The 22,076-nt window shown below is 41.3% G+C and overlaps 1 protein-coding gene across 1 annotated transcript; it reads right to left on the bottom strand.

Moving 5' to 3' along the window:
* Positions 1 to 993: 993 nt before the first annotated feature.
* On the bottom strand, positions 994 to 22,026 carry RMND1 (required for meiotic nuclear division 1 homolog; the record flags this gene model as incomplete). The annotated part of the gene is made up of 12 exons (XM_058019919.1): positions 994 to 1,340; positions 1,574 to 1,690; positions 2,382 to 2,502; positions 3,597 to 3,673; positions 4,539 to 4,603; positions 6,630 to 6,736; positions 7,980 to 8,080; positions 11,054 to 11,093; positions 11,442 to 11,517; positions 14,413 to 14,521; positions 18,764 to 19,278; positions 21,921 to 22,026. Coding segments are annotated over 12 exons (1,467 nt in total), but the record flags the coding sequence as incomplete, so codon positions are not given.
* Positions 22,027 to 22,076: the final 50 nt, after the last annotated feature.

Below are 22,076 nucleotides of genomic sequence, written 5' to 3'. Positions count from 1 at the left end.
CTGCTGTCCTGACCAATTCACTTCCCTGAGCAGGGCCTGACTGTTTAGACCTTCTCAGCAGTTCAGAGAAGAGGAACTTGAGGTATTCCAAGACCTCCAGTTACAATCTGTTCTGATTCCAGTGGAAAAAGCCTCCACTTAAGAGGCTGATTCTTCAGAGGCACCCATGGCATTGTATTGCAATTTATGGCAAAAGGATGGGTTTGTAGTCAGATGTTTTTGCTAGCTGTGCCTGACTTTATTTTTATCTCCATTATGTCTATTTGATGTATTCAACAGGAGTCCAGTATTGCACTCAGAAATAATTCTCTCAGGTGAACAGAGAACAGTAAGCTACTGCAACTGTAGTTGCATTTTTAGCCAGAATTTAGTCATCATGGCTTGTAACGATGCTCCAGGAACTTTTAACAGAATCTTTAGGTTCTGTTCCTTATTCAATACACTGGACTAAAGTGAATTTGAAAGAGGTGACAAAACAGCAGTTGTGTACCAGTTTCTGAAAATACATTTAGAAAAAGAAGTTGCTCAGAAAAAAAAAAAATCTGTTCATCCTCTCAAGTAGCACTCTGTGGATTAGGAACAGATTAAAAATAAAAAAGAAGGAACTTTTACCTTAGATGATAATTAAGACATCTCACCCTATGCTAACTCACTCCTTGCAACTTACACTGATGAAAATCAGATAGCATGATAAGGTGGACAGAGAAATACTGTGAATCTTCCTTTAGTTTACCATTTTGCTACAGATCCTTGTGACTTCTAGGATCAACTGATTCCCCTTCTATATGAATACTAAATGTAAAAAAAGAATGAAAATAGTACTACCCATTAAAGTATATAAACACCACTTTCTGATGGGATGGAACATAACGTTAAATATATCTGCCACATATATTAAAATCATGCCAGAACAAATGGTAATGCCATCTCCAAGCTTGGGACAGTGTTGTAGCTCTCCAAGAGTGAGCTGGTAAACATGAGAGAAAACATCTATCAGAATACACAAAGTAGCCATTTATTCAGCATCATTTTAACTGTTAAGGGAGAAAGATGTAGAGTCTCACCAAATACAGTCAGCACACATGAGATTCATCCATAGGTTAAGCCCTCTCTAACATTATTAGTACAGTGGCTGGGAATAATGTTCACAGACTGATTTGAAATTTTTTCTTAATTTGAGCAGAAGATTCAGAGATTTATCAGGAGACACAATTTCATCATTCTCCAGAAGCATCTGATCAGATTATTCCAAGTCTTGTCTTTTCTATTGTTTTGTCTGTTTTCTTCTTCCTGAGTTTGTTCTGTCATCAGAAAACTACTCTTGCAAGTTCAAACAGAACCTGTGGAACAGCAAACACATTGGTGTGAATTTTTATTTTAAAACCTTTAAACCACTTTACGCTATAAATCAGATAATCTGAAAAGTAACTGTAGCTGCAATTTGAAAGTTGCAAAGAACAAATACTAATCCCTGTGTACATCACATTAATCCAGTAATCTTATTTCTCAAAGTATGAAGTATAGAAATTGCACTTGTTATTATGTCCTTAATACTGAAGAAAGGCCCACCAACCTCTATGGTGATCAGTATTACTATCATCCACTCAAGGCGCAGCGCGTGCTTTTCATTCAGGTGATTTCGCATTAGGTCTGTCAGCTCCATGCAGTGCTGGAGCTTTTCATTCATTACCTGCAAGCAATTACAAACATCACAAATCTGGACTTCAGAAATGGAATCAGATCACTAAATAGGGAAACACAGAACTAGAAAGGGGTTGACACCTCTGCAAAATAGAATAGAAAATTATTAGACAGAAAATTCTGTAAGACAACATGCACAAGCAACAGAAGCTTCAGCATAAATGAACCTGTTATTTCAATGGGTTCCCCAAAAGAATATAAATTTAGATATGCATCTACAGGTATTGAAGTGTTTCTGGGCGATACCTACTCATGAAAACAGTCATAAGCAAAAGAAGATACAGCTTTCTGGAATGCCCAAAAATTGAGTATTTATGATTGCTGTACCACCAGGAGGTAGTTTTCATGCTTCTTACTCTGGTTTAGCAGTAAACATTATGTCACCCTTCAAGAACTGATGTGAATGATCACGTCAGTAAGAAGAATCCACTTCTCAGTTCTTCTATTTAAAGCCTAATTTAGTGGCTCAGGAAATAATTCATTTATGCGAGGCAGGTTAACATAAACAAGGTAAAGGTGTGAGTGGGCTAACAACACCTGGAAAAGGGGAGAGTATACAATACCTTATTATTTATTCACTTTCTGCAAAGAAAGCACATTCACAGAGCAATCTGTGACCCTGCTGAGCCAAAGACAACTGATCTGAGCATGGAAGACTCAAACAACAATAAAACACTCACCTTAACTCTGCGATTAATGTTGAGAAACTGGCAAGTCTTGTCATAAAGCTCTTCCAGTTTTTCTCTATCCCAGTAGAAGTCTGGTGTTATTAGCAGGTCTGAGCTCAGATTTATACGGTGTCTAAAAAGAATGGGCACTACTGTAGTTCAGTCTTCCTCATGGTGAATATAGGAGCAAATATTTACATGCAATTAAACGAAATAAGAAAATTTTCCTGTAATTCTACATACAGTATGAAAAGAATCTCCTTTCATAGTAAAAATACAATTGGAGTGATTATTTAAAATTGGTCACATCTCCTGAAACTTTTCTGCAAGTACTCTACTGTGGAACTCTTTTGAACATCAATTACTTTTTCCTTATGCCATCATTGCCTCCTCAACCTGTCACCTTCCTTAGTTTTCGATACCTGGAGAGAGGTCCCTGACTATGCTGGGGCTCACTGAAGCAACAATAGAGAACTCCTAAATGTGACTGGTACTGCATGCTGGATATGTGTGTGCAGCACACCCCTCAGAATCAGGCAATGGTCTAAGCATCATAAAGGCTGAAAGCTAAAATCTCCTGCCTTCAACGTATTGCTAACAAACCTTTGGATACCTGGAATGTCACTGTTGATTACTGATCAGTCCTTCAAGTACCCCAGCGTTTGAAACAGGATTTTTTTTTAACTTGGGAGATTTTGGTGGGATTTTTTCCTTTTTAATTTTTGAGTGTGTAATGGTCTGTATTGTCAAAGACCGAATTTCACTTGAGGGATGAAAAAACATTAAATACAATGACTTAGCAGTGGTTTCTGAGTAAGTCAAGGGAAGAACAGAACTCAAAAGATATTTACCGACTCTAGGCTGTAGTTAACAGTGCTACACCTACCCACCTTTCTCCTGGTATCCTTTACATGCTGTAAATACAGTACCTACTGTAATTACTAGTTTAAACACATGTTGCTGGACTCAGGAAAGGAAAAGGGTGTGGTATTTGGTCATTTATGATATACTGCCTACTTAATGCCTGCAGTTGAAATGCCAGTGAGTGGTGAACCAGTGGGTCCCCTTACTAATGTAAATAATACACAAACTCCAGTCAAAATAAGGAATTCTCCCACCCTGTCTCACCCTGCTCTACTCGGTGTGCATTCTTCTCTTTGTATACTGCACAATGTAACTTTTACATTCTGTGTAATACAATGTCCTGGGTGTAACCAAAGAATTTACCTTAGTGCAAAGAGTTCTCCAATTTTCTGCATCACATCTGCATGAGAGAGTTTTACCTTCCTTCGTGACTTTAGAATCTGAAAAGTAGGAAGTTCTTCACTGCTTAATCAAGTAACACGTACTAGTCGTTAAGAAGTCCACAGTTTTACAGCCTGAAGTATCTTAGAATGCACACTGTACTTACTAACAGTTTTGTTTGCTTAGTGCCTTGCTTCTCTAGCTTTCTAAGAATATCACCGTGCAACTGGTTTATCCAGGCTTCTCAATAAATCACTGAGTACGTCATCAGTAGCTACAGAAATACTGGGGCATTTTCTGTAAGTGATTTCCTGAACAAGAGATGATTTGTTCTTCCTTCCTGCTGTTTTTATTTTAAAGTCATGACAGTGTTCTTTTACCTTGCCACTCCTTAGCCTTTTAATAGACTTTCTCCTTATAACAATCAATGTATTACCATTTATTTCCTTCATATAAAAGTAATAAACCAAACGTTTTCTGTTTTGAACTCTACAAATCTCAATTTCATATACAACATTATGTGAGCTTTGTACTGTAATTACGTCTCATGAAAAACTTTTAAGTAATTCACTCAAACTCTTCATTATGTTCAAGTCAAAGCACATTGTTTTCAGCCCAAGTTAGCACACTCTGTGTTTGGCCAGATTTTTAACTGCTGCTTATCCTGTTACACATACATTTCACCTGTAGCAAGTGACAGTGGCACAACATAGGAAACATTATTACAGTGCAGAACCGAACTCCCAGCCCTTTAAAGGCTGATGATTTCTTGTCCAACCCCTCTGCAGGTGTTCTGAGCTTCTCTACACTGACGGATTTACGATCAAATGTGTTCAACATTCAATTGCTTTTTCCCTATCCTCAGCTACATATGGACTGATTTTTTACAAAACACAGGAGAAAAGGAGGGGAATGAGACCTCACCTCAGGAATTGACTGGATAGATTCCACAAAGTTATCCAGTAATGATTCCCAAATAGCTAGCTTCACTGCAACACAGAGACAACAAAGCAGAAGACTGTGAGAAGTACATATGCTTTCAAGTAATTCTACCTTTACATCTGCCAAAAGGCTGCTTCAGGACATGTCGATGCTTACAGACATTACTTGCAGCAAGTTACAGTTTGTACCAACAATCACTGTTCATGTACCAGTGGGCAGATCTGGGCTGGGCACTGACACAGCTCTGCACACAGAACCAGCTTCACCATGAGCACAGCTTTCTTCTCCAAGTGATCAGCTCAGATCCTGGAGAGTTTCTGCTTCAGCTCACAAGCTGTGTGCCCAAGTGCTCTACTGGATGTGTGAGCCCTCTGCAAATTACATTCCAAGGAGGCTGGAGATAATGAGCTATGCTGGCGTCAGGCTGACTTCATGTGGCACCTCAAGAGCCTCCGCTGCATTTCTAGTGTCCTGCACAGCTCTCATTCTCCATTTGTGCAGTATTGATGCACTGTGCTCCAGCCAGAGTTAGCTTGTATGGACACACCACCTGTTCCTGTTGAAGCTCAATCCAAACTTGAGCAATCTCCTACTTTGTTTTTAGGTAAGTGTACTGTTACTGAAGATACTAACTTCTGTTCTATGGAAGCTTGAGTTCAGCACTGGCATTGGCAACACAAATTCTGCTATGCCTTAGCTTGAACCTAGTAAAATGTTTCTGCAAGATGATAATATAACTTGGGCCTTGTTCTTTAGTCCACAGATTCCTAGACAAGAAAGAAGTAGCAACAGATCAAAACTTAACCTCATTCAATCTGATAAAATTAATCAGGGAAGATTTAATTGTCAAAACGAACTCTTCTGTGGTAGTAATCAATAGTATCATCTGGCTAGGACACTGCCAGTAAACCCAATGCTGAACATTTTGCACACTCATCTTTTGAATACAAAGGCCTAATCCAAGTCACTGACTTAAATTACTTCAAATTTAGCCCTTGAATAAAACAACAGCCAGTAAGCATTTCATCTGTCACCTGTTATTTGACAGAGGCTGGTTTCTGCCGTTCATAAATCTGACTAGGGACTATGCTTGCATCCTTTATTTTTAGTGAACATTATCTCCTGGGAATAAACTCCTTGCTCCCTTTTAGGAAGCACTACCCTTCCATACAGTGCCTTTATAAATAAGAAAACTATAGAGAACAATATGCTTTTTTCTCAACAGCTCTTCCTTCAACAGTTGAGAACCACTTACTTACACTGCACTCCTTGATGAAATGCTGTAGCACTTCAAAAATGTGCATTCTGTTTCTCTCCTGTGTATAGGTGCACTTCCCCAAAATACTACTGGAATCCTGGAATTTACCCTAAAGGCAGTAGAAGTAGACAGACCAGACTTCCCTTAAAAGGCCTTTTTGAGGACAGCCTTCTGCTGCTGGTTCTTAACTCCCACTCCCTCCATCATTCAAGGTCTGAAGCAGTAGACAGGTGTTATTTGCTCAAGCAGCAGGATGACTGGTGAACCTGACTTCTTCACAGTGCCTCCCACTGTCTGCAACCATGGCTAATAAGCCTGCAAAACATGATCTGTGACTCTGGTCCACATATGTGTTACTGATACATCTCCCCAGCTGGGAATAGCTGCCCTGTATCACTTTTTTAGCTGGCAACTAGCTTTTTCTGTCAGAGGAAATGATGTCAGTATGAATAATTCAAGATTACTGAGAGGTTTCTAGTAGTGACCTCTACACTCATTGTTATCCTAGGATAGTTCTCAAAGGTAGGGGAACAGGATGCTCAGTAGAACATGTATCTTTTGCAAAACATGTTTGTTAATGTGCTTTGTTCAGCTTTAAAAAGGTTTCCATTCAATAAAGCAATTCCAATTTACAGAAAACATGGTAAAAGCATTGAAAACAAATCCTCTCAATCTGAAGCACAATCACTCTTTACAAAGTTTGTCTAAACCAGATACCAAGCTTTTGCCAGCCTGTCACTGTACAAGTCCCACTTATAATGACATTTCACAAAATCTGTAGCATAGACTACATAGTATGAGCAATTTTAACTTACCAGAAAGACAAAGAGCATTTGAAAAGGCAAATTTCTGCAGAACAACTTCATCACTATCCAGCTCAGAATTTAACAAGATTTGTCCTTTATGGAGCTTTGATTGACCTCTGTTAAGACAAGATTGAAGCATCTCCATTGATCGAGCCACCAGCATAGGAACACTTAAAGAATAATTGACAGTGCAAGAAAGGCTAGTTGTTTATTTAGATCAGGCATGCCATGTCTCTATGGTATCATCCCCATCCTTGCATTTTACTCAAGTTCAACCTGACAATATTCACAACAAATCACTGAAAATTAGTTCCTCGGTCTAAGACAAATATTATGGCCAAATTTTCTAGGTGTAAATGCAAGTGCAGCAAGCTGTGATGGTAACTGTAGCATTGCTGCATACACACAGATTATTCAGAGTAAGCAGGATGCTGGCCTCTCTCCTGCTCTTTAGCTCCTCTGTTATCTTTCTGTTTTCACTTTCCGCTGTCACTCTTATCAATCTTACTCCCTCCCCACTATGATGCTGCTTTCCCTAAAACATCTATTGCATAGAGGGTAAGGAGCAAAGAAAAGGGGACAAAAGACTTGTTCAATTTTCCATGTCAATCTCACCACGAAACACACAGAAGCGAAATAAAGCATGTCAAGAATCACAAATTACACAACTAAATAGTACATGCAGTTTTCAAATGGTCAGGAAAAACCAAACAGCTGTCTCCTTATCAAGTTACTTTAAATAAGCTCAGCATCATTCATTCAGCTCCTATTAAAAGTGTCCTGTCTAGGGGTTGCTTTTGGGTGCTGTTGGAAAATTACAGATAATATATAAAATCATTTTCATTGTGAAATATTTCTGTAGAGATAGTTTTCTTCCCATGATGAAAAAACATTATTTAACAAGGAGAGATAACTTGCCAGGTTTATAATTACATAATAATCAAACTGTAACTTTCCTACAAAATGAAGCAATTGCAGAAATTACATCTTTGTATATGAATCTCAAGGACTTGATGAAAGCTTACAGAGAGCATCCTCCTTAAAATCAAACTAGTCTCAATAATGCATGTTAGTTTTTTTGCTGTGACATACATCATTTCTGTTTGGGATTGCTGAAGAGTTGTGTGGGCAGGAAGCTTCTTATTTACAAGATCTATCATATAAGCAAATCACAAAGGCCACTACTTGCAAGTTTACCAAGACAGAAACATTTATCCACTGAGATTTATAGTCTTCTTTATTTTACTCATTTGGAAAAAAAGTAAGGACAAGTATATTTTTACTAGCTGAATTACTTTCGCTTGAGTTTGGTTTAGGTGCCTGTTAGCTTTTATACACAGACCACCTGAAGATACTTACTCGCCTATTCTATAGTTCATCTCTTCATTCTCCCAATGGACCAGTGCAACTTCGTATGGCTGAATTTCATGCTGCTCTAGCACTCGCATGATATGCTTCATCTACGAAGGAGACAATTGCAGCAATAGTTAGCATGCAGCAAATTATCACTGCAAAGAACTTGCACAGGGCAGGCTGATGAATGCAACCTTCATGATGAAGTTATTTACCTAACAATGAAGAGGTGTGCTAAATAATGAAGTTATTATTAACATAGTTTACATCTGAAACTAGTTGTGGTTTGAGAAGAATTTGTAGCTATAAACAGCTGCAAGGAATCTGGGAAAACTGAAATGTCATTTTATATGTGCACACATGGAACAGGGTAAGGATTAACCACAGCAGCAGTAAGGGCAACATGGATGTATTCAGTATTGTAACAATGAGAGGTACTAGATTTTGGCAGATGTCCGAGTGTGGGAATGAATTTTTACGAGAAGTATATTAGGTGGTTGTTTCTGATAAAATTACTAGTTTGCTGCTAAATCAGTAGTCTTGTTTCAGCTACCAGAGGTCAGTTATATTACAGAAACCCTTTACCACTACAAAAATCTGGAAAATTTGTTTCAGCTGCCACGTTCATCCCTGTAAGTGGTTAAATGGGCAGTTTTACTTGCAGAAGTAATCTCGCTGCTCCTTTATTCTCCAGCACACTAAAACCTGATGCAGGAAGAAAGGCCATTTTCTCTCACAAAACTTTTTCCTCTTGACGTCTGACTGAGGATCTCTCATCCTTGTTCCTTTCTATATGCTACAAGGCTCCCCTCAAAAAAATCATCTGCAATTAGAACAAATTCTGAACTAAAAAAAGCACTCACCTATGAGTTTTTAAAAGGCATTTAGCTACACAACAGCCAATAAAAAACCAAACCACAAAACACTTTTGATGCCTAAATTCTTTAGAGTTCAATCTTGTACTAAGTCATACTTAAAAGCACTCTCCTTTTAAAATAAAAGCTCATAGTTCATCTTTTAGCACAAAACTGTACCCTATACATTTTTCATAAAGCATATTTTCCAGGTTAAGTACTCTAAAAAAATCTGTTGGATCACCTGCAAGAGGGATTTTCTTTGCACTGCTAGCTTTCTTCATTGCTTTCAAGAATTTTGGTGATACTGTCTATGTAACACAGTAACATTTCTCACTGAAAAAACCCCTCAACTGTGCAGCTGAAACAGCTCCTTTCATAATCCTGAATTCAATATTAGCATGACTAAGACTCACCATACAATTCAAGTCTTGTGATAAAAACGGGTGAGAACATAGGAAGCATCTTGCTCTGAGGCCAGTCACCTCAGCAAAACAGCAGTGTCCAGGGACAGTTCAGCAGTGCAAACCTCACACTGCTTCTAGGCCCAGCCTAATTTTATAGAAGGGACTAGCTGTGACACAGTAAAATTAATTAGAAGAGATGTTCTGGAGTCACTAGCTGCAAACTCTTGCTATTATGGGCACTTACGTCACACAGTTTCCTTTTAAAAAACCTCCGAGCTGGTTTTGCTTTTTGCCCTTGCTATTTTGGTAAGGAAGCTGCTGTGCAACCTTCCTACTCAGGTATTTAAAATTGCTCTTTTGTTTTAAGTTTCTTTTTGTGATCAGTCTGTATTTGTTACTTCTTCTGGTAAATGTCTGTTAATTTCACTTTTTTTTCTCCTACTAGTAAATTTGGGGTACTTTTGTCCATTTGCAGTGACACTCTACATTCTGTTCTACTGAATTACTTTCAGCTTCTGTTCTACAGACCAGTTTGAGATTTTTCTCCTTTCATTTCAGTTCATTAAAGCATGTCCATAAAAACACTTCCTGTATTTGAGCAAGTTGTTTGGCAGTTAAAGCTTTCACTATGATTTCAATAAACAGAAAGAGGCATTTTCCTCCTCTTTTACAAATAAAGCTAGCAAGGGACCAATTACTGATGCTAGTATTGACCAGGAAAACAAGGTATGAAATTTTCAAAGGTATTTAAGCTTGTACAACAAAAGGAGAATTTTCAGAGTACTCTGGTGGGCTAAGGTTTTCAACTCAAAGATCATCAGGAGTTAAAGCAGCTGGTCTTCAGTAATATTTGTGAACCAGTAGTGTAGTTACAGCCATAGCATGCAAACAAGCAAGGGAGAACTGCTATCTTTTTTAGGACACCTGATACATTGACACCCCCCAAAACAGACAGGAAATCGGGAACATTTCAATGCTGAAACAGAAGAAGCCAGAAACTGTTCACATCTGGAAACAACTGCTCTGTGTTTTCATTTACCCCAGTGAAAATCCTCCTGTGAACTTCAATGCATCTCAGTATCATCTATTTAATACACCATTTAATTTCACGTAGTCTGTCTACAGATTAGGTCAATTCTAGATACTTTTGTACCTAGAATCCAGCTTAACCACAGTAAGAAAAATACATTTAAAACATTAAATAACTATGAATGTATTCATTAGAATAGATATGCTTCTGGCATACCCTTCTAGGTCAGCAAAGATCACCAAAATATAATATGTCAGCAACATATTTAATAATTATACCAATCAATAAAAAACTTCCTTCAGGAAAATTGCTGGCTGGTAAAAACACAGGACAGTATTAATGAGTTGCTTATAATTCTTCTTTTTTCTTTCAAAGTTGTACAAACATAAGTCTTTAATAACTGACTTAAAATGGAATAGAATGGAATAATCCTTTTCTTCTAACATACTTTCTGTTACATTAGTGCTTTTCAAACAATCATTCACAGGTAGATTTTTATGATCTACTTTTTCAGGATGTAGAACTGCAAGAATATTCTTTTTGTCAGTCTCACTAAATTAAGGTTTCAGATTTTTGTCTTAAGTAGATGAATTTCAAAGGTGATGTATCAGCAGCCCACACACTTGAGGGCAGTAGCAGGCAAGAACCTGCACTCATTGGAGAAGAATCAATCAGCTTTTTTCCTTCACAGAAAGATCAATCTCCCAAACAAACCTCTAGCATGCTGAGCTTTGTGAGACTGACAAAACACTTGCTTATGCAGTTTTAACCAAGTTTCACTTTACTTACACTTTTCTCTTCCACATTCCAAAATACAACAGCCCCTTCCCTGTGAATTCAAGGAAAAACTGAGTGTAATCATACTGTTTTAAATGTATTTTAATGGAATACTCAAATTGTACAGTGGCAGATTTTGTCATTGTGAATCAAGAAACTTAAAACTATGTTCAGAGAAATTACATACTAGTTGCTTTTTAACCAGACTTCAATGACAAATCATGAGAAGGTGTTTTTCAATCATTTAAATAATTCTGATTTTTTTTAAAAATCATTCTGACTGGACAGTTATTCCTTGAGTTTCATGAGGTAATATGACGCAAGATCTAGCAAGCTGCACTACTTCCTTCACACCATTACGATTAATGACATAATATTTTGAGCATGATTTATTGCTTACCTGAAGAAAAAAATCATGCCAGGATCATCTTCTTTTGCAGATTTCTCAGTACTGACCACCAAAACATTTGCAGCATCTGGTTTGAAATAAGTGAAAAAAATAGACTATTTAGTCAAACTTCTAAACGTGACAGCTGATAGCTGTAAGCATGTAATTCAACAGTTATACTAACATATCAGCCAGTTCCACATTTTATTTTTCTGATAGAAATGCTTGCCAGGGACCAACTAAAATATCAAACTACACTGCTTCTCTAAACTGGGGAACACATTCTAGATCGACTGGGCCTCTGCTGGGAACCTCACCAGAATCTTCAGCTAGTGAAAGATAGTAGTCTTGAAGAACAAAAGACTTAGGAGAAAACTGATGCAGACATTGTAAATAACCAGGAACAGAACACAGAAATGGACATACAATGTGAGAGAACTGTGGAAGTTTTGCACAGTTGCAGGGAAATTACCAGTCAAATCTGCTTGCCTGGAAGCTCTTCATTTCTATACACTAAAGGATTAATCTGCACTCAAATTGTGCTGACTTTGCTTTGCCAGTCAGAAACTTGAAAGAGTGTACCCCCAAGACAGGGGAGCCTACACCTGCATTTCCCTGCACATCAGAAGTGTGCTTTTGAAATAAATCATCCACCCACTCTCCCTTACCACACTTCTGATGTGCACTGCACAACAATACATAAAATGTGAGGGCTTTTGCATTAAATTAAAATGAAAGAGAAGATAAAAAAATGCTGCTGTGGTACTCCAACCACTAAATGGGGCATTTGTTACAAAGGATTAGACCAGAGCTAGTCCAAGTAGAATATCTCCAAACTTACAAAATGTGGTTCTTGGGTTCTCAAAACAGGGGTTTGATTCTTCTTCTACAAATCTTCTCCACTGTGCCACTCACTAATGCAGATGGAGTTTTCTAAGTCCTGATGTGGTTTCAAACCAGCATGACTTGTTTTGTTGCAGCACTAGTGGAAGCTAGACCAGGAAAGTCCCCTACTTCTATTTAAGATTTTGCAAGGCCTAACAAAGAATTTGCAGGGCCTAACAGCTAAGCCTTAAAAATTTAAATGCCTTTTGAGGAAAATCACAAGTCAAGTGATGTAGTATCAAAAGTTGTTACTTCTGCTTGTGTACAAATTATACCTTTACTGCTCAGGCCATAGAGGGCAGGTAGACTGAGGCAGCAGAGAGACACGACCAAGTACCAGACACCTTTTTGCTAATATCTGAACTGGGACCCCATAGTTGGTCTGAATGAGCCCTTAAAGACTTTTCTTCCACTTGCTAGTCCAGTTCAGAAACACATAATTGGATGAATAACTAGAAGGATTTCAGGTGTGAAGTTTGAGTTCATCATGGAAGTAACATTTGTCTACATTTTCTCATTTGCCTTTTCAAATACCAGCCATATCTTTATTTATCCACTCCAGCCAAAACACACACAGTTGAAGAGAATTTGGTCTACTTTAAGTGGAGGTGCAGGATCTGCCTCTAAAATGTTTCTAAAGAGGTAAAACCAAGAATAATGCTTTGGAAAAACACTACAAAGCAACAATATCACACCATAACTGCTGTTTTAGATTTATATGTGGAAATATTTTAAAAAATTATTCTCTCAAATTCAGTGTTTGGCTTGGTAACCAACCACTGCTACATGCAGATGCCAACCATCACAACACTTCAGATCTGCTGGCACAATCCAATATCCTTTCATCATTACTTCCTGCAAACCTTTGATAAACAGTACTCATGAGTCAAAAACACCATGAAGAAATAAAAGGAATTGGCAAAACTGACACTCCCGGGGTAAAATCATGTCAACAGTAACGTTTAATTCAAGTCATGCTGGGGGTTGTACAAAGTTTCTATCCCAAAGCTGTGAAACCAGGGTTAGTTTCAATACAAAGAAACTACAAAGAAACATGAAGTCTATATTCTAGTGGATATTGTCTTTCATGTTTATCTTTCTGAACAGACAGTCATTAGTAAGTCTCGTGCTTGAAAGACACCCACTGGAGTATCACTGCACTTAGATTATTATTTGAGAGGCAGACAGGCTCATGATAACCCCTACTGAAAAGCCCATGAACTGCCAGTGCTTCTCCTAGCTGCATATAATCTGTTCTTTCAAAGGAAGAAGAAAAGTATTCTACTCCTGACATATGAAAATCAGAGCTGTTCCAGGCCATAGGGTTCCTTAAGCCACAATAAGATCAATTTGTTTTTCTTTTGTAGTATAATGCAGCTATTTGCAAGCCATACTTTCCCAAGTCTGCAGAGATATTTTATATAGAAACCAGAATCAATTATTTTGCTGAAGCCTAAGTGTAGCATTCAACAATTGCCAGGATATACTTGGCCCAATAAAGAAGTATCAACAGCATTCTCTTTACTAGAACTAAACACTTATGTGTGTATCTTTTTCATTTCACTAAGGCAGCAAGATTCTCTCTTGCAAGCCTTCCTCTCCAACTCTGATTTACATTAATAGAAATCTAGGTACAGAAAGAAGATGCAACACTTCAAACTACAGAACTGTTTTGACAGCTGATGTACTGCACTACCTCACTACTGAAGGATTAATTAAAATAAAACATTCAAAAACTAACAGTTAGTGAATTTCTGTATAAATTCTCTGTATCAATTTCCAAAGTTATTTCTCATGCATGCATGTAATTTTTCTATACTTCTTAATGTAATTGTAATGTTGGGAAAAAGTATCAGAGGATACTTTTTCCCAACATTACAACTGGGAAGAGCCACTCACACTGCTATTCTGAAAGGTTTTGTTGTGGGGACTTTTAGGTAAATAGAATCTTAAAGCAAAGCAATAATTTTACAGGCAGTATGATATATTCCAGGATATTATTAGAATAAGAATATATAAAGTTACAAAAATTATATCCCTCACCCATATTTTATTTCCCCAGATATAACATTGCATTTAATATGTTTCAAAAATCTACCTCTAGGCAAACTTGTTATTTCAACATATCCATGTGAAGTCAGGTCATGACACAGATTACCAAGATGATATTCATCTGCTGTTGCAAAGGCTGTGCACTGCATCAGATTCTGTGCCAAAGGAACAGAGATTTGAGTTAGGGCAATGCTGAAGCAAGATGGTAATAAGACAACTGTTTGTTTTGACTTTTTAAAGAGAGTGACAATTTTCATTTATGCATTGTTCTGTGGTATCATTGCCATGATTTCTACCTGGTATACATATACTAACAAAGAGTACTTGCTCGTTGTTAACTGGGAAAGCAAATCACACACTGAGAACAAGTCAGGTGGCATGAGTGAAGTCACAACAAAATCTCTATGCCAGAGCCTCAAAGACAACTCTTCTTCCCTGAAAGCCAATCAAATACTTGAACAGTAGAGCTGCACTTGCTGCTGCTCCCATCCCACAGCTTATGACACACTTGGCTGACCACTGAAACCAGAGGCAGGACACCCCTGACAGAGTTAAAACACCGTGAAAATCCGTTGGGGTCAGCTGTCCTGGCTGTGTCCCCTCCCAACACCCTGTGCACCCTCAGCCTCCTCGCTGGTGGGGTGAGGCACAAAAGGCCTTGGCTCTGTGCAAACCCTACTCAGCAATAAGGAAAACATCCCTGTGTTGTTAGCACTGTTGTAAAGATAGATGGAGTTTGAGTACCCCAGTGTGTTTATCAAGCAGAAGCTCCAAACACAAACGCTGTGCCCTGCCATGCACCAAGCCACTGCCCGGGCTGAGCCGCTGCAGCACAGAGTCAGCACCTTCGGGGCCAGCTGCAGGCACTGCACAGCTCCAGCGTCCCTGCCTGCCCGAGCTGCATCCTGCACTCACTGCAGGGGAACAGCACACAGCTTGTCCCAGTATCCCACAACCTAAACAACTAAAGTGTCCTATTCAAAGAAGTAAATGGAAAAATGATACTGACTTGCGAAGAGATGTGAGATTTTCGTGATTAATCAAACAAGTCACAATACACTGATTTGCAAATTCTACTACTCATCTGAAGTGCATTTCTTTGTTCTGATACCATGTATGACCTACAAAATTGTTTTTCAGTACAATGTAGTGGAAAACGTCCAGAAAGCAATGTCTCACTGTGCATCAGTCACTTCCCAGCTTTTTGTAACTAATACAAATGGAGATGTAACTAACAACAAATGAACAAAAGAACTGTGCTCATCTGCAGGCATTTAGGTCCACAATACACTTGAATGTAAAATACAAGTTACATTCTTGCAGCACTCATACACTGTCAGATAGCAAGGCTCCAAGAGGGGCTCTGCTCCCTGCAGGGGGGCTGTCAGCAATCATTAGAATCACCACCTCACATTTGAACTTTTCTTTTTTAATGTCAACATTCTACCATCACAGCCTTTGCTTACACATCATCTTAATTCAACAACCACTAGCAGAAAATAAGCTTCCAAAGTAATTATAACATTCAGAGAGCAATTTTGTAGGCATATTCCCATAACTGTGCTAGAAGGTTGAACTAACAGTGGAACAGAACTCTGCTTTCAGTTCCCTCAAAGTATCATTTCATTATCATAATTTCAACTGCATAAACCCATTCTCAATCACTAAATCACCAGTGCCAGTTATACATCTGAATCTGAAGATTCTTCCAAAAAGCTCCTGTTATGATAAGTATGCATGCTCTGCCATGAAATTCTTCTGTCAAGAGTTAAGGAAGCAAATTCTCATCTTGTAGTCAGTATACAATCTGAAAACCTCTATCCTGCTCTGTGTTTTGCACAGTGTATTACTTGGGCAATTCTTCATTTCAAGGCACTACAGGATTGACTTTCTGCCTTACAGCTGCAATTTTAGTTTCAATGGTTACATTTCTCATTTACTTACAACCAGAGGTTTTCCATTTAGCTACGTGCCTGAAAAAGCACTTTGGATATGAACTACTTTCAGGTTTGGGGATTTTTTTTTTACAATATACTGTTTCACTCACATATTTACAAAAATCTTGTTTGATAGAGAACATTTGGCTTAGGCATAATTTGTAATTAAGACACCTAAAATACGTGTCCATGGGTGCTGGTGGACAAAAAATCTACTCTAATCAGTGACTCAGTTAATCCTAAAATAGATGTGTTAACTGGCTAATCAACCTTAATGCCATGTTTTCTGCTACATCACTTTCACCTGCAACCTTCAAAAACCCCAGAATACAACACCTGTACTGGTGCTAGAAAGGAACTTGAGCTACTCACCCCCTTCTCCTTTCTGCCTAAGGGATTATTGAGATTCTATTCAGAGCAGCACACAGGATGGCTGCTCCTAAGGACAGCTAAGTACCTTGACAATTCATTTTCTGTATCATCCTGCCCCCAACAACTGTACAGGCTCATGGAATCATAACTCCCCTTAGTCCATCTCTTCCAATTTTAGCATACAAAAAACTTTAAGAAAGAAAACCTGTAGGATGAACTTTAGTCCTCATATCACCACAGGAATCAATCTTTATCTAAATGTGGTAAATACTGTGTCTATGCCTGAATTTCAAACTATTTCTGTGCTGGATGGCTGTAGCATTAAGAGTTAGCTCAGAGGCTTTTCCTGCCATCAGATCGTACCAGGTTATCCAAATAGTGGTACCACTCACTGATGGTCTGACTAAACCACTTAACTGCTTCCAAGGAAATCCTCTATCTGTCCTGAAAAACTGGTTGTACAACGACTTACCACTGCTGGTGCCCTGCACTCTGCCTGTAAAATCACATGAAGACCAGTGCTGGGGAGGGTGGGAAGGATCTCACTCACCAAGTGCTCTGCCAAAGAAAGGTGCCATCTGTCAGGCCCTCCCAGAGGGAAAACACCACAGATCCTCAGGGCGCTCACACTGAGAACCTCGGGAATGGGCCCACAACTGCTGTCTCCAGAGGCAGGGAAAGATGGGAAGGAGATGTCCCTAAGGCAATGGCCTTGGTGCTAGGGCCTGCTACACTAGAGGTAATTTCTGGCCCAGCATTTTGCCATGCAAAAGCCTCCTCAGGAAGTATGTTATTATTTCAGTGCATCAGGCAGTATTTTCTCCATTTCTTCACAACGGAAAACAGTAAAAATAGCACTGCCTGTTACTTGCACATATATATGAAGATGTCAAACAAAGAAACTGTTTGCATTCTATGCTGTCATTTAAAAGCCTCAAAAATGCTGTCACTTCACCCAAAACCAAGGAGAAACAAACTCTGAATGTAATGCTATACCATGACTAAAAAGCTGGAAGCATTACATAGTGTTCCAGGACTAATATTTTTCACTTTCCTCTTCCAAAGCAACATGAAAATATTAGTGGGAACTAAATTCTTTATAACTATCTTTTTATGTTACACTAAGGCATGCACCAAGGCATGCACCTGCTTATCACACAAAATACTCATCATAAGCTTAGATATGAGAAGGCAAGCATTAAAATTTTTCTCTGCTCACATTCAGCAGATCATGTAACAGATATACTTTGGAACGTGGAACTATTTCTAAAGACACAGTCCTTGTTTTAGTCTCACCTATCATACTACTTTACTAACAATACCCTGAAACTCAGTTGTTTTAGCCTGATGAGAACAGTAACACATCTGACACCAGGATTCACTGTGGGAATCCTACATTCAAGTGTACTTAAGGCCTGGCTTGGCTAAGAGCTAGCTTAAGGAGATCTGGCTACAAATACGCATGGTTCTTCCTCATTGTACCTCACAGTATCTAAAACAGTATGTTGCTGCATTTCCTCTGTAGACATCAGAGTCTGATAATCAAGGTGCCATTTCTACACATAGAATGATCTTTCTCAGGTAACACAGGCTACACCTGCACATTCACTACCCATCTGAAACTTAATCTGAATATAAGCTTTATACTATTGACTTTCACTTTTATTTCTGTTTGAGTGAAACCTTAAAACTGGGTAGATCTGGATAAGCAAAGAGATGTAAAGAAAGTTAAATTATTCTGACAGTTAGACTTTGTTTCTCAATAGAAAATGTCATTTGAAAGCACTGGTCAAAACTATTTTTAATGCACTTCACCTTTCCACTTTATAGTAAACCACTCATCTTCCCTATACTTTGGTTAACACATTGCAAGTAAACTTCCATTTTACCTTCAAAATACCAAACATGCCAATTTCTATCAAGCTTGTTTCTATTTACAAAGCTCCAACACTAGTGTAAATAATGAAGTCTTTCTCAGCAACTAATTATGTTAATTTCATTAAAATGTTCATCCAAACGCAAATCTGAATGGAAATTAAACTGACGCAGTCCCTCAATGTCACATAGACTGTAAATGTTATACTTCACCTCCATGTCAGAGAGCGGCAGGTTCGCTCTGGATGGCTGCTTGGTCCTCGGTGCCTTTGGTGGCCTCTTGACTGGCTGGTTACTGGCTTTGGGGACAGTTTTACCAGCTGATACAACTGCATAAAATCTTGATGATGTGTTCCTAAGCTTTTTGATCCACTCTGTATTGAGCCTGTAGTTTTCCATCATTGTCACCCCCAAACGTCTCCAGGATGAGAAAAAACCCTCCCCATGCTGATAATAAACACTTCTTTCCAAAGTGGACAGAAATCCTTGGAGAAAATGCTGATTCCTGAGTGGCACACATTGACTTGTCAACCAAGGGAACGCAGGTTTCAGTGCACACAAATCCCAAGACTTTGCTGTTCTGTGAGCTGCTCTTTCAACTTCATTATCCAGCTTTAATAGCAGACATCCAGTTTTGTTAAAGCTTTGGGATTGGCATATTGTTGTTAAAGCGTGGAAAGATCTCATCTGAAGGTGCAGAAGTTTCAGTCTCATTTCTTCCCTCTGAACTGTATTTAAAACAAACAAACAAAATAATCCGTCAACATTTTGGAAAGAAATAAAATTATTTCCCTCTTATCTAAAAGGTGGTCACTACTCTTGCATGTGCTAGTGCTCCTCAGCACACGACACTGCTGGGAATAAAAAGGTTTTTTTGATCCTACGGAAACACTCTAAGATCAAAACACATCTGTGTGCTTGCAACAAGTGGTGAAAAAATAGAACTGGCTGCTGCATCAATATGTAAGAGGGCATCTTTTCCTCTGGCTGCTCATTCTGTGCAGCAGCCTGCACTTTCAGTAACTCCACTGCTTGTGAGCAAGCAAGCACACACGTTAAAGAGAACATCAGACGCTGTGAATCACTGTGATACATGATAAAAGCAGCAATTAGATTACTACGTGTTTGTAGGGGAATGTCACCTGCAGAACACCCACACTGCTCAGCCCCAGCCCCAGCTGCTGTGCCACGACCAGCCGAGCACAGATCCAGCCCCAGCCATCTGCCCTGACCACAGGACAGAGAATGGAGCCGACTCACAGCCTTGCTCCTGCCAGTACATCCTGGTGCTGCAGGGACCACCAGGCCTGCCGGCAGAGCCACCCTGCAGCCCGAAACACAACGGTGCCCTTGTGCAGCTCAGACTAAGAGCAACCCTTCTATATTTGCACTACATTGTGTGAGCTAATAAAATAAAAATATTCACAGACTCAATACTGCAGCGGATGTGTTTCGTTTGCTGAAAAAGCTCAGTGACAAGTCCCTACCCTCATCTGGCTTTCTTAAGAACATTTCCTTTACAACACAAAATCCATCCTCAGCAAGTCATTAACAAAATGTCCTCAAGCTGCCTACTTCAAAAAACTGCCCATTTTAGAATATTTTTGAAAAACTGAAGGAGGATCTTTAATACTAAAAATACATTTAACATAATAGTTCAAATAAACATTTTATTTAAAGAGCAAATCATAGTGTGTGCTGTGGAACAAGCCCTCCATCCCGACAAGGATACCCTGATGAACTGATATTGCGCTTAACTTTGTTTTTCATGCTCTTCCTTGTACCTTTTTGCCCAATTTAGAAGCCTGTTATTGGAATACTTACTGGGATAAAATATTATTTTAATTTTAAACTTGTTCTGTATTTAAAAAGCAATGCTGTCCAGGACAAGGCATATTTACCTTTTTAAAGGCCTGATACCTCCTGGATAAAAAAAGAGCTGAGAGAAACTCAGCAACTGCAACCCAGTGTTGGAGAGCTGGTGCAAGGGGTAAAGTCTCCAGCAGTGTGCCGTAAGTGGCAGAAAGAGATTCAAAATGGTTTTGTTGGCGTTCCTAGCCAACAAAACCTCATCCCGGTTCAGTAATGCCAGGAATGATTTTTCAACTGTACAGGCTTACAGTAAGTTGCAAGGAAAGAGAGATCATATAGACCGAATTCCATCGAGGGGCCGGAGCGCCAGACCTGCGGCACCAGAGGCGCCAAGCCAGGAGGAGCGGAACACAGCAATCCGAGAGGAAAGCGGGACCAAGGGCGACCACAGCAGGGCAGGAGGCGCCACCTCCGAGCAGCAGGCACGGAACTGGGATTTATTTTCCAACGTCTCCTCAGCACTCGGCACTTTAGCCACGCCCGCTGCCTCCCCGGCCGGGAGGCCCGGCTTGCTGCGGCACAGCCACCGACATATTCGGGCAGGGCGGGCCCGCTCCGCCGGCGGGCTGACCGGACCGGACCGGCACAAACCGGCCCGCGAGCTCCGCCCGGCCCACGCAGTCCGGGCGCCTGCAGGCTGCCCCCGGGGCCCGCCAGCCCCGGATGCCGGGGACACTCCGCCCCTTCCCTGCCGCCCTTGGTTCCAAGGCAAACAGCGCCCGCACCGCCCCTGCGGCAAGCGCGGGGGAAGGGCGCCAGCGCTCCGCTCCTATTGGCTGCGTGCCGGGAGGCGGGCACAGCGCGCAGCAAGCCGACCAATCGGAAGGCGAGGCCGCCCCGCCCGCGCGGGCCCAGCAAGGCCGCCGGGGCCGCCCCCGCCCCGCGCGACTCACGGGCGCCCCTGGCGGGCGCGGAAGGGAGCACCGCCAGCGCGCGGGGTCCGGGCCCCCCCCACCCCCGACCCGCGGCCTCCACCGGTGCTGCGTCACCCCCGAGCGGCGACACCCGAACACGGGGGGTGCCGGGGCGGCCGCCCGACAGCCGCCCCGCTCCGGCCGCCACAACGGCATCTTGGGGTGGGGGGAGGCACGGGGCTGGGAATCGCCCCTCACATCCACGGACGGGGCTCGCACTCGCCCCGAAACTGCGCCCCCCTCGCGAGGAACGGAGCGGGGCCCTCCCGGCCGCGGCAGCACCGGAGGTGTCGGGAAGGACGGGCGAGGCCGTCTCGGCTCGCCCACAGCCCTCCCGCGGGCGCTGCGGCAGGCCTCACGGCCCCGGGATTGTCCCAGGAGGGGCTGCGCCCCGCTCCCTTGCCGCAGTGCGGGCTGCGCCGCAGCTCCGGCCGGCGCGGGGGCCGCCAAGGGCACCCGCTGCGCCGCCGGCCCGGCCCGGCCCCCCTTCCCCTCCCTTCCCCCGCCCCGCGCGCGCGCCCGCCGCCGCCGCCGCGGCGGGAGGGGCGAGGCGGTTCCCGCCGCCGCCGCGCGCCAGCACTGACCTGGGGGAGGGGGCGCGCCGCTCTCCGCCGCGCGAGCCGCGGCCCCGCCCACCGCCCGCCGGGCCCCGCCAGGGCGCGCGGGCCGACACGCCCCGCCCGTCCGTCGCCGCGCGGCGGGGCGCGGCCCGCGCGCCAATAACGTCCGGCTCCGCTCGG

The sequence above is a fragment of the Melospiza georgiana genome, chromosome 3 (genome assembly GCF_028018845.1).
Source record: "Melospiza georgiana isolate bMelGeo1 chromosome 3, bMelGeo1.pri, whole genome shotgun sequence".
Classification (NCBI taxonomy): Eukaryota; Metazoa; Chordata; class Aves; order Passeriformes; family Passerellidae; genus Melospiza; species Melospiza georgiana.
The sequence above is the reverse complement of the archived record's forward strand: the minus strand, read 5'-3'. Positions and strand labels throughout refer to the sequence as shown.